We start from the raw sequence: 13476 nt of genomic DNA on the forward strand, positions 1-13476 counted from the left end.
ACTTCTAACTTGGAAAAAGGACACAACCTCTCTGTGTTTCATTTTCCTCATCTTTTAAAAGGGGGGTTGTTGTACGTGATTATTATAGGCATGAGGATTATATAACATCAGTTCAAACCATCACGAGTTATTAGTATTTTATTACTCTTGATTCTCAGTCCAGGTGTTCTTTTCATCATGCGGGCTCCCTCTACATAGAAATGCTCTACTTAAGCTACTTATAAGTGCCTTGACGTTTAAAAACTTACATTGCATTATACATAGTTTGATCTATTCACATTTGATATATTTTGAGATAAGACCAGGAAAAAGGAAAAAAAAATTTCTGGGCAACCTGTATTTTGAAGGTGATTTTAAAAAGTTTTTAAAGAATTACCCTTTTATACCTCCCATATCCCTAAGCATGAAAAAGGACAAAAGAAATGGACCTTGAAAAGCATAACTGAACACCTGCCAATGTTTAGTCACAAGAATAATAAAGTTGGAGTTAAGTCTATAAGTAAGAGAAAAGTGCATGTTTGAATAACAGTGAGCAGCTACTCCTTTTATACAAGAAAGGTTAAGAGGGGAGCTTTTACATTTGAATTGGAAGGAAGATGGAAACCATACTAACTGTAGATGCTAAAGAAATAACCCTTTCTAAAAAATTAGAAGGTAGGGAGAGGGAGTAGCCAATTTTAAAAATCGTTTTAATCTTCTATATAGTAATTCTAAAAAGCATTAAATGCTCATCTTTATAAAACAGATACTGTTTCTGAAACAAACTATGAGCCAGATTCTGTGAAAAAGAAGAGGTAAAAACCACCTTTTAAAAAATATGTTATTTTTTGGGTGCCTGGGTGGCTCAGTTAAGCAAGTGACTTCTGATTTCAGCTCAGGTGATGATCTCATGGTTCATGGGTTCAAGCCCCACTTTGGTCTCTGTGCTGACAGCACAAGCCTGCTTAGGATTCATTCTCATTCTCTCTCTCTCCTCCTCTTCCTCCTCCTCCCTCCCTCTCTTTCTCTCTCTCTCCCCTGCTTGCGCCCTGCTCTCTTTCTCTCTAAATAGATAAACTTTAAAAAATAATAAAATAAAGGGCGCCTGAGTGGCTCAGTTGGTTAAGTGTCCGACTTTGACTCAGGTCATGATCTCACAGCTCGTTGAGTTCAAGCCCCATGTCGGACTCTGCACTGACAGGTTGGAGCCCGGAGCCTGCTTTATTCAGATTTACTGACTCCCTCTCTCTCTGCCCCTCCCCAGCTTGTGCTCTCTCTCTCAAAAATAAATAAATAAACATAATAATAATAATAATAAATAATTTTATTTTTAATTAATCTCTACATCCAATGTGGGGCTCAACTCACAACCCCAAGATCAAGAGTCACACATTCTACCAACTGAGCCTGGCAGGCATCTCACACCTTAAAAAAACAAAAACAAAAGGAAAAACCTGTTTATGCTAATTTGGGTAAGCCATTTAATCTGTAACCTAGTTTTAGTGGCAAAATACTGTGTTAGGAATGTTTTTATGATTTTTAGGTAATGCCAAAATAGCAATCAGTTAGAAAAAGGAGATATTCTTTAAGAAATTTAGGACCATAAGTAAAAAATGTTGTGTAAATCATGAAAAATAAAGCTCTGGGGTGCCTGGGTGGCTCAGTCAGTTCAGCATCCAACTTCGGCTCAGGTAAAGATTTCGTGGCTCGTGGGTTTGAGCCCCGCGTTAGGTTCTATGCTGACAGCTCAGAGCCTGGAGCCTGCTTGGGATTCTAGGTCTCCTCTCTCTGCCTCTCCTCACTCGTGCTCCGTCTCTCTCTCAAGAATAAATACACATTAAAAAAAAAAAATTAAAAATAAATAAATAAATAAAGCTCTTAAAGGATAGAAGGCTACAGAAAAGAGATGCCAGATACGAGAATCACTAGGAAGATTTTTCCACAATATACATGTCCATATCATCCTCAATCTGAGTCACAATTTGCAGAGTGAAAATATATGCATACATATAATATTCCCAGGTAGTTATGACACCAGCCGCCCTCTTAACTCTCCCTACTGCCATTTGAGAGTAATGAACTAAAGACACCACTGATATTAATAAAGGGAGATCATTAGGAAGCACGGAATTATTTTGCACTTGGACAAGGCAAAAATATAATGAATATGACCTGCAGACTGGAACTGAGACAAGGACAGAATCATTCAAGGAACCACTATAAGAAAATAAGGGAGGAAACATGGGGTAGAGGCAATGGGTGGTGGGATGTGTTTTGGTTGTTTCTTTCAAAAACAACTCAGGAAAAAAGATAGTTATTTTATAGGAACAAAAGCCATTGAGAAATACATAATTTTTGTGCATATAACACTGATATTAAATACAATTTAAACCAAAAAGTGTATAATCCTTGCTTATTTTGTACACACAAAACCTAAAATAACAGACAAGATAGCAAGACCTATACAAATAACATTTACAAAGACATTTCCATATAGTTTTCAAACGTTGAAGAATTTTTTATAATATTTATATTGGGAAGATAATATGAATAGGTTGAGATAATAAGATTATGGAAAGAGAAGACAGAGAGGATGAGATGAAAACAAGATAGGAGAGAGATTTGACTGAAAGAATCTTAGAAAGGAGTGTATGGCCTAAGATCTCTTCAGATTGTCAATCTAATATCTAAGTATTGTTCGATACTCTTATAGTAATACTAACAGATGTAGATGAAAGGGATAGGGATGGCCCAGATATGGATGATACTAAACTATGTCCTCAATGTTTAGGTGTCTAATAAACCTGTAGCTATTGAGTTAACACAACCTCCAAATTCGATTAGGCATATGCCCATGGGCAATCTCCTAAAAGCCAGAAAAAGATGTTATCAGTAGATAATATATCCAGAAAAATGAACAAACTCTATAATTAAAGATTTGGTACAACAAATTTACTTGTTAATGTCAGAGTTCAAGAAATACAACCGTTACCTTCCTAAAGAAGGAAGAAAGGTGGTCAGAGATACACAACCTAACCTTACACCTTAAGGGCTGGAAAAAGAACAGCAAATAAAACCCCAAACCAACAGAACACAGGAAGCAATAAAGATTAGAGCAGAAACCAAAAAAACAACAGAACAGATCAACGAAACCAGAAGCTGGTTCTTTGAAAGAATTAACAAAATTGATAAACCCCTAGCCAGTTTGATCAAAAAGAAAAAGGAAAGGACCCAAAACAGTAGAACAGATCAACGAAACCAGAAACTGGTTCTTTGAAAGAATTAACAAAACTGATAAACCCTAGCCAGTTTGATCAAAAAGAAAAAGGAAAGGACCCAAATAAATAAAATCAAGAATGAAAGAGGACAGATCACAACCAACACAACAGAAATACAAACAATAATAAGAGAATATTATGAGCAATTATATGCCAATAAAATGGCCAATCTGGAAGAAATGGACAAATTCCTAGTAACATATAAACTACCAAAACTGAAACAGGAAGAAATAGAACATTTGAACAGACCCATAACTGGTAAAGAAATCGAATTAGTAATCAAAAATCTCCCAAAAAACAAGAGTTCAGGGCCAGATGGCTTTCCAGGGGAATTCTACCAAACATTTAAGGAAGAGTTAACACCTAATCTCTTGAAGCTGTTCCAAGAAATAGAAATGGAAGGAAGACTTCCAAACTCTTTCTATGAAGCCAGCATTACCTTGATTCCAAAACCAGACAAAGACCCCACTAAAAAGGAGAACTATAGAACAATTTCCCTGATGAACACGGGCGCAAAAATCCTCAACAAGATCCTGGCCAATCGGATCCAAAAATACATTAAAAAAAATTATTTACCACTACCAAATGGGATTTATATGTGGGATGCAGGGCTGGTTCAATATCTGGAAAACAACCAATGTGATTCATAACATCAATAAAAGAAAGGACAAGAACCACATGATCCTCTCAATAGATGCAGAGAAAGCATTTGACAAAATATAGCATCCTTTCTTAATAAAAACCCTCAAGAATGTAGGGACAGTAGGATCATACCTCAAGATCATAAAGACCATATATGAAAGACCCACCACTACTACCAGTCTCAGTGGGGAAAAACTGAGAGCTTTCCCCCTAAGGTCAGGAATAAGACAGGGATGCCCACTCTCACCACTGTTATTTAACACAGTATTGGAAGTCTTAGCCTCAGCAATCAGACAACACAAAGAAATAAAAGACATCCAAATCGACCAGGAGGAGGTCAAACTTTCACTCTTCGCAGATGACATGATACTCTATATGAAAACCCAAAAGGTTCTACCAAAAAATTGCTAGAACTGATCCATGAATTCAGCCAAGTTGCAGGATATAAAATCAATGCACAGAAACCGGTTGCATTCCTATACACCAATAATGAAGCAATAGAAAGAGAAACCAAGGAATTGATCCCATTTACAATTGCACCCAAACCATAAAATACCTAGGAATAAATTGAACCAAAGAGGTAAAAAATCTATACACTGAAAACTATAGAAAGCTTATGAAAGAAATTGAAGAAGACACAAAAAAATGGAAAAGTATTATTTCATGCTCCTGGATAGGAAGAACAAATGTTGTTAAAATGTCAATACTACCCAAAGCAATCTACATATTCAATGCAATACCTATATCAAAATAACACCAGCATTCTTCACAGAGCTAGAACAAACAATCCTAAAATTTGTATGGAACCTGAAACGACCCTGAATAGCCAAAGCAATATTGAAAAAGAAAACCAAAGCAGGAGGCACCACGATCCTGGACTTCAAGCTGTATTACAAAGCTGTAATCATCAAGACAGTATGGTACTGGTACAAAAACAGACACTCACATCAATGGAACAGAATAGAGAACCCAGAAACCCACAAACGTATGGCGAACTTATCTTTGATAAAGCAGGAAAGAATATCCAATGGAATAAAGACAGTCTCTTCAGCAAATGGCACTGGGAAAACTGGACAGCAACATGCAGACGAATGAACCTAGACCACTTTATGACACCATACACAAAAATAAACTCAAATGGATGAAAGACCTAAATTTAAGACAGGAAGCCATCAAAAGCCTAGAGGAGAAAGCAGGCAAAACCTCTTTGTCTTGGCTGCAGTAACTTCTTACTCAACACATCTCCAGAGGCAAGAGAAACCAAAGCAAAAATGAACTACTGGGACCTCATCAAAATAAAAAGCGAAGGAAACAATCAGCAAAGCTAAAAGGCAACTGACGGAATGGGACAAGATATTTGCAAACGACATATCAGATAAAGGGTTAGTATCCAAAATCTCTAGAGAACTTACCAAACTCAATACTCAAAAATAAATAACCAGTGAAGAAATGGGCAAAACGCATGAATAGACACTTCTCCAAAGAAGACATCCAGATGGTCAACTGGCACATGAAAAAATGCTCAACATCACTCATCATCCGGGAAATACAAATTAAAACCACACTGAGATACCACCTCATACCTGTCAGAATGGCTAACATTAACAACTCAGTCAACAATAGATGATTTTAGGATGCAGAGAAAGAGGATCTCTTTTGCACTGCTGGTAGGAATGCAAACTGGTGCAGCCACTCTGAAAAACAGTATGGAGGTTCCTCAAAAAATTAAAACATAGAACTACCCTATGACCCAGCAATTGCACTACGAAATATTTATCCAAGGGATACAGGTATGCCATTTCGAAGGGACACATGCACCCCAATGTTTATAGCAGCACTATCAACAATAGCCAAAGTATGGAAAGATCCCAAATATCCATTGATGGATGAATGGATAAAGATGTGGTATATACATACAATGGAGTATTACTCAGGAATCATAATGAAATCTTGCCATTTGCAACTATGTGGATGGAACTAGAGGCTATTATGCTAAGCGAGATTAGTCAGAGAAAGACAAATATCTGACTTCACTCATATGAGGACTTTACGATACAAAACAGATGAACTTAAGGGAAGGGAAGCAAATATAATATAAAAACGGGGAGGGGGACAAAACATAAGAAACTCTTAAATATAGAGAATAGAGAGTTGCTGGAGGGGTTGTTGGAGGGAGAATGGGCTAAATGGGTAAGGGGCTTAACGAATGAATCTACTCCTGAAATCATTGTTGCACCATGTGCTAACTAACTTGGTTATAAATTATAAAAAATAAATTAATTTAAAAAATTAAAAAAAAAAGTACAACCATTAGCACTACTATTTATCAAATGTCTTCTGGACTATGGTAAGTAATTTATATGTGTTATTATCACATTTAATCAACACAACCACCCTATGAGGTAGGTAGTTATAATCCATATTTTACAAATGAGAACACTTAAACTTAAATTTCAGCAACACCACTGAGTACTTCTAGGTAAAATCATGTAGCTAAATAGCTAAGTTATAAACTAATGGTGAGTTAGAGCACACGACAGAACACAATTCAAAAGTCCACCCAAGAAACACTGTTAAGTTTCAGATATGAACAAGGAAATTCAGTCAAGGGTACCAATGACAGTAATACCCAGAAAGTTATTTTAGACATTTGAACAAGGAAAGATCAAACATCAGTTTGATTCCTTCATACTAAAGCAGAGAATAAGCAAAGAGATCTGAGCCCATATCCAATAAAATAATGCATAGGCCCTTGCCTTACATAAAACAGAGCTACTTTGTCTCCATGAACCTGTAAACAGGCCATAATTTATAGAACACAATCAGATATTCCTATAGATAACTATGATAAGTACAAAGTAAGGGAAGTCAAAGTTCTAAGGTTCTGGGTCTCAGGCTTATTCTACATTAAGGCAATCACAGATAAACAATTATTCTTTCCCACCCCCAATCCCCTACTCCCAACTTGCAAACCTATGCAAACAATAAATAAATACTGCTCTAAAAATATAGGCTATAAGTATTAAAAACAGAAGGAATGTAAAAAGTAATTATAAAGGAAGACTCTTTCCTTTATATAAAGCTAGATTTTTTTTTTTTTTTTTTTAAGTAGGCTTCACGCCCAGCACAGAGCCCAACACAGGACTTCAACTCACAAACTGTACATTAAGACCTGAGCTGAGTTCAAGAGTCAGATGCTTACCCAACTGAGCCACCCAGGTGCCCATAAAGTTAGTATCTGAAGACAAGATATAGAACTGAAAGAGGTAACAGAGCAAGATGATGTCCACCACCCCAATTATTATAAGAGGTAAAGAATTTAGAGGGTATTCATGAAAATCAGGACTAAAGAGTCATACTGAAATGACATTCAATTAAACATTTTTTAAATGTAGGAAGGATAATTTTTCCATCTGTGCAGAAAAAGTGATCTATATATAGTAGGTGCTCAATAAATGTTATTAACACAAGTCTATGCTAATAAGCTTTCATAATGAAGAACAGGACAGCTATGGAATATGTATTTAAAATTTTTTTTTTAATTTATTATTAAAAAAATTTTTTTTAATGTTTATTTTTTAGAGAGACAGAGACAGAATGTGAGCAGCAGTGGGGCAGAGAGAGAGGGAGACACAGAATCTGAAGTAGGCTCCAGGCTCTGAGCTGCCAGCACAGAGCCCGATGTGGGGCTCGAACTCACAAACCATGAGATCATGACCTGAGCTGAAGTTGGATGCTTAACCTACCAAGCCACCCAGGCGCCCCTAAATTTATTATTTTTGAGAGAGAGAGAGAGAGAGAGAGAGAGAGAAAGAATGCACATGAGTGGGGAAGGGGTAGAGAGAGAGGCAGGGGGCAGGGATAGAGGATCCAAAGCAGGCTCTGTGGTGACAGCAGAGAGCCCAATGTGGGGCTCGAACTCACAAACCATGAGATCATGACCTGGGCCAAAGTCGGACACTTAATAGACTGAGGCATCCAGGTGCCCCTGGAATATGTATTTTTAAAAGTTTCTTGGAAGCACAGTTAGTTCAGAAAATTAACAGAGATTTGGAAAACTGGGAAGGATACTATCTTTATTAAAGTTAAAATATCTTTATTTGAAAAGGAGTCAAAGGACATAAAGCAGATGATTAAACAGTGAAAAGCAGTGTTCTGAAAATGTAGACAAAAAGGGAGATATTGAAAAAGAAACAATGAAGATATAAGTGAACAGAAAAGGATACAGAAGAACGCAGGTAATTATATACAGGACTAACTTGGAAAAATATTAATTTGAAAAACTAAAGAGAAAAATTTTATAAATACAGTATAAAATGAACACTTAAAGCTCAGCATACCATGAAAAATTTTGAAGTGTTTCTAATCAAAGAGACCAAGCAAGAGGATGTGCATGGGTCCAGCAGATATGTGTTCCTGGAAATACTCAAAGCTAATGGTGGTCCCTAGAGTCACATTCCTAAGCAAAAGAAAAAGGTTCTTCATAATGCTCAGGCCTGCAACCATAGAAAACTGTCCTTCAAAACATGTGACTTCTATGTTTAGTTTTTTTCATTTTGCTAAAAATAGGCTTGATGAGAAAGTATAAAGACTAAAGAAGCATCCACTGAGTCTCTAAGGCTTCTGAGATCTAAATTTGAGACTACTTCTCTAGTGCTCATAGGAAAGGAATAAAGTAGAAGCTCTAAAAGATTGGGGTAGGGGGTGGAGGGTCCTTGATGAAGAGCAAGGAAATTTCTGAGGACATAAGTTAGAAAATACAGGTTATTAAGCATTCTCTTTCATGAGATTAAAAATATTAAATCTTTCATTTTTATTTATTTGCAAGAGAAAGCACACAAGTGGCGGAGAGGGGCAAAGGGAGAGAGGGAGAGAGAATCCCAAGCAGGCTCCGTGCTCAGTGCAGAGCCCCATGCAGGGCTTGATCCCACAACCCTGGGACCATGACCTGAGCCAAAATAGAGTTGGATGCTCAACCAACTAAGCCACCCAGGCATACCCAAGATATTTAGATATTAAAAAATACATATATTGGGGCACCTAGCTGGCTCAGTCAGTGGACCATGCGACTCTTGATGTCAGGGTCATGGGTTCAAGGCCTTATGTTGGGCACAGCTTACTTAAAAAAAAAATACACACACACACACACACACACACACAAAGTAAATCCACAAAGAAGCAAAGACAAATGTTCCCCTTTGATGGTGGGGGGGTGGGGTGTGTGCAGGGAGGAGAATCATGCACAGCAAGTAAAATGAACACTTCCCATTTGGTTTCTTGTTATTAGAAAGGAGCTGATTATGTTCCCCTTTGTCCCTGAGGACCACCAAACCTACCATGTGGTAATGTTATGTTTGCACCATCAATGATTGCTTGTGCCAGTTCATGATCATTGCTCTCAAAAGCATGTGCTGCAGCCTTCAAGGCATCCCAAATCTCTTTACGGCCTTCAAAAGCTGGTGCAGTATCCCAAAATTCATCCCTCTTGCTGCGCAGTTGTCCATCTGTCATGGGATAATCACTTTTCCATTTGGGTTTCTCCTTTTTCAAAGGCTGGTTACGACCTAAAGCGACTGAGAAGAAAAATAAAAAGCTGATATGAAAACCAAAATTTATAAACAATGTATTAAAAGTGATCTGGTCAGTTCTCTTTGATTCACTCATCAAAATTATAGCTACAAGTTTGCCTAGTAGTCATTCTTTTTTTTTTTTTTAGTTTATTCATTTATTTTGAGAAAAACAGAGCGTGAGTGGGGACGGGCAGAGAGTGAGAGAATCTCAAGCAGGTTCTGAGCAGTCAGGGCAGAGCCTGACACAGACTGAACTCCTGAAACCATGAGATCAAGACCTGAGCTGCTATCAATAACCAAATGAGCACCCAGGTGCCCCGCCTACTAGTTAATTCTTGCATTCTGAAATCTCCCTATTTAAAATTTTTTTAATGTTTTTTATTTATTTTTGAGAGACAGAGACAGGCGGAGCATGCGTGGGGGAGGGGCAGAGAGCAAACAGGAGACACGGGAGACACGGAATCCGAAGCAGGCTCCAGGCTCTGAGCTGTCAGCATACAGCCCGACACAGGGCTCAAACTCATGAACCGCAAGATCAGGACCTGAGCCAAAGTTGGATGCCTAACCGACTGAGCCACCCAGGGGCCCCTGAAATTTCCCTATTTTAGAACTACAAGAGCAAATGAGGACATTAGAAGGTTCTATCCAAAGTGTCCATTGACAAGTTAGTCATTCTTTTCAACTCAGTTATGCCTTCTCCCCAGGATGACTTTAAAAATTACCCAGAAAAAATAGCAATAAGGGTTTCATCAAACAATAACGGCAGTATTTTAAAAAGTCAAAGGATGACATAAAGAGAGGTAAGATATTAGGAAAAATGAAGTAGCAACATTAGCTGGACTCTCAGGACTCTGGACATATGAAGCCAAAAAGTAGGAACTGAGAAATCCCCAAGAAGGGAAAGACTGCTTTGTGGTGTCCAAAGAACAGTCAAACCACCGGCTCCATATGAAGAAACCTAATCATAGGAGCATCCCCTGCACTTCAGTCAAGAAAGTGTAAATACTTTTCTCTGAAACCTATACAGGAGCTTATTTTGAAAGTAGTGAGGGAGAAGGTCAGAAATCAGGGCTTCACTCTTTGGAGAAAATAGGACTGAACAGGTGATCCTTGATAATGAACCAAGAGAGAAACTCCTGACTACAAGGAGCAGAAAAAAGCGGGCAAGAGTCCACTCCTCTGTTGCTGTAAAAGGCATCATAGCTCCTTAGAGAACGTCACATAGTAGTAGAGCTAGAACAAGTGTGATGTAAGTTTTTTGCACCCAGACACTTACCTGGCCTAGGATCACTGATCTCACACTGACATACAGAGCCATTCTTAATCTTATATGGAGCCATAGGTAAGAAATAGTTTGACAGATGGAAAAATAAGTAAAAAGAAAACTGAAGCTTGATGGAGTCTTGGGTAAGAGTGGGTGGAAAGTAAATGACAGTGGTGGGAAGGAGAGGGTGTACATCAAAATTCAATGTTCTATATTTAAGAGCAGAAAGAATACTAATTTAAAAGAAATTATTCTCAAAATGGTTCTAAAGAGGCCATGAAATTAACCACTCCCTTACTGGCCCAGAGCCAAATAAATTTGAGCTATTCATAACTCCAGTCCCTGGGCAATCTCTATACCCTATACCAAGCTATGTTCCTGATGACAGAACTAATACTGCCAAATGTGTCTGGTTTGACACTTGGATTAAACCATGCTCTCTCCCTCCAAACTGGCCATTTTGTCTCAAGGCAGCAAACATGAGATCTCATCTTCTACCTTCAGAACAGCACATCATGTCACTGCCAGCTGTTTTCTCTTAAAACATTCAGTGTTTTGACTCCTTGTACTTTTCGGCTCTGTAACTTATGCTAGTAAAATGCCAACCAGTTGAGTTCTAAAAGGGTATGAACAGCAGAGTAGGAAAACTGTCTATTTAGTAGCAAAGCTAGAAATAGAATCCAAGTCTCTTTATTTAACAGGTATTTACTGAACGTCCACTAAGGGTAACACTATAGGTGGGTGTATCTGGTTTAATTCAAATGTGAGGAACACAATCTATACTAAAGATTTTCCCTTGCATCCTCCAAATAATAAATGTATACAGAGCATTATTCTCTAAAAGGTGTTCACAATATGTCAGATAATCGCAATCTACTGGTTCTACCAAAAGGTAAAATGAAAGGCAAAATTTATTTTCTGCTGTATTAGTCTTTAAAGTCAGAAATAACTTAGGGACAACACTATTAGTTTACTGAACAGACAGTAGAGGGCAGGATACAATAGGTAAATACCGCCCTCCCCCCCCCTTTTTTTTTAAGTAGTCTTCATGCCCAGCACGGAGCCCAAAGTAGGGCTTGAACTCAGGACCCTGAGATCAAGACCTGAGCTGAGATCAAGAGTCAGATGCTTGAGGCACCTGGGTGGCGCAGTCGGTTAAGCGTCCGACTTCAGCCAGGTCACGATCTCGCGGTCCGTGAGTTCGAGCCCCGCGTCGGGCTCTGGGCTGATGGCTCAGAGCCTGGAGCCTGTTTCCGATTCTGTGTCTCCCTCTCTCTCTGCCCCTCCCCCGTTCATGCTCTGTCTCTCTCTGTCCCAAAAATAAATAAAAAACGTTGAAAAAAAAATTAAAAAAAAAAAAAAAGAGTCAGATGCTTGGGCACCTGGGTGTCTGAGTCAGTTAAGTGTCCAACTCTTGATTTCAGCTGGGCTTTGATTGTGATCTCATGGTTCATGAGTTCAAGCCTCATATTGGACTCTGTGCTGAGAGCATGGAGCCTGTTTGGGTTTCTCTCTCTGTCCCTCCCTGCTCATGTGCTCTCTCAAAATAAATAAATAAAACCTAACAACAACAAAAAGAGAAACTCAGTGGATGAGCCACCCAGGCACCCTGGTAAATGCTTATTTGAATAGGTATCTATTCAACATTGAATTAGTATCTATGATTCAAAGTTATCTATTCAATAATCAAATAAGATACCCATTTGAATAAAGTTTTGAGTCTTCCTGAGTAGTTCCAGAGAACTGTCTAGCCTCACATATATCAAACATATCAGAGAGATAACTAGTTGTAATTCTGTCATTGTGAGAGAATTGCAAAGCAAAGGCAGAAACAACAAAACCTGAACAATCTCAGTACCTACACCCAAGAAACCTAAAGAGGCCCTCAGAGGGACCAAAAAGAAAAACAACAGAGATAGAAAATACTTTGGAAAAAGTAAAAGCCCCTTCCCTACAAATATGAGGTAGATTTTACCTCCCTCCACATAGAGAAGTTTTAAGAACTCCCATAAAAAAGACGTGATGCATTATGCTTCTTAAGGATAATCATTCCAAATCCATTTCAAATCTATATGCTGTAAAGTTCCAAAGTAATTGCTTTATGTAAAAGCAAGTAAGACAAAATAAATGCTTGTGACATCAAGTAAGCCTCCTTTTCTCTGTCTAGGTCTCTGTTTTTCTCCGTATCACAAACATATGTAATAAAGAATGTCTTTCTATTAAATGTCCATTATTAAAATACTTAAGCCTTTACAACATATTATTTTAGTGCAACCATTGAGCAGTGATTTTTCACTAAAAAATATGAGGTTAAAAGCTTCATCATTTTAAACTAAATGCAGTTTGTTGCCTAACTTACCTTTGTTAAATAAACTGGAGAAAAAATGGATATTTAGCAATTAATATTTAGCATAATTTAGCATTTAAAGTATGCTCTTATGAAAACATGAAAATATTTAGGGTTTTATGAGGATTTTAATATCTGTAAAGCACTAATAAAAATCATTAGTATATAATAAATTACAAATAAGTGTTTGCTAAGTAAAAATAAATTTGGGACCGCTATATAAAATAAAAAACCTTAAGACATTTTTGCAAAAATACACAGGCTAAGTCTTTTTTCTTTTCATACCTTCTGAATAGAACCTGACATTCTGAGAATTTGACATCAAGTACCTCCCTTAATTTTGAAAAGAAATGTTCTATGACTGTCACGCTCTTCCTATGTGTTCATCGGAGTATT

At 37.7% G+C, this 13476-nt stretch overlaps 1 protein-coding gene across 2 annotated transcripts in view; it reads right to left on the reverse strand.

Moving 5' to 3' along the window:
- The window catches only part of UBTD2 (ubiquitin domain containing 2), a 64025-nt gene that overhangs the window by 12849 nt on the left and 37700 nt on the right, over positions 1-13476 (reverse strand). For both annotated transcript variants that reach the window (XM_086715872.1, XM_086715954.1), the window contains exon 2: positions 9236-9472. In XM_086715872.1, the coding sequence (XP_086571998.1) occupies positions 9236-9472 (237 nt within the window). The remainder of the gene's footprint in view (positions 1-9235; positions 9473-13476) is intronic.

Source organism: Puma concolor, chromosome A1, assembly GCF_028749965.1.
Source record: "Puma concolor isolate L17-30 chromosome A1, mPumCon1.1.hap2, whole genome shotgun sequence".
In the NCBI taxonomy this organism is placed as follows: domain Eukaryota; kingdom Metazoa; phylum Chordata; class Mammalia; order Carnivora; family Felidae; genus Puma; species Puma concolor.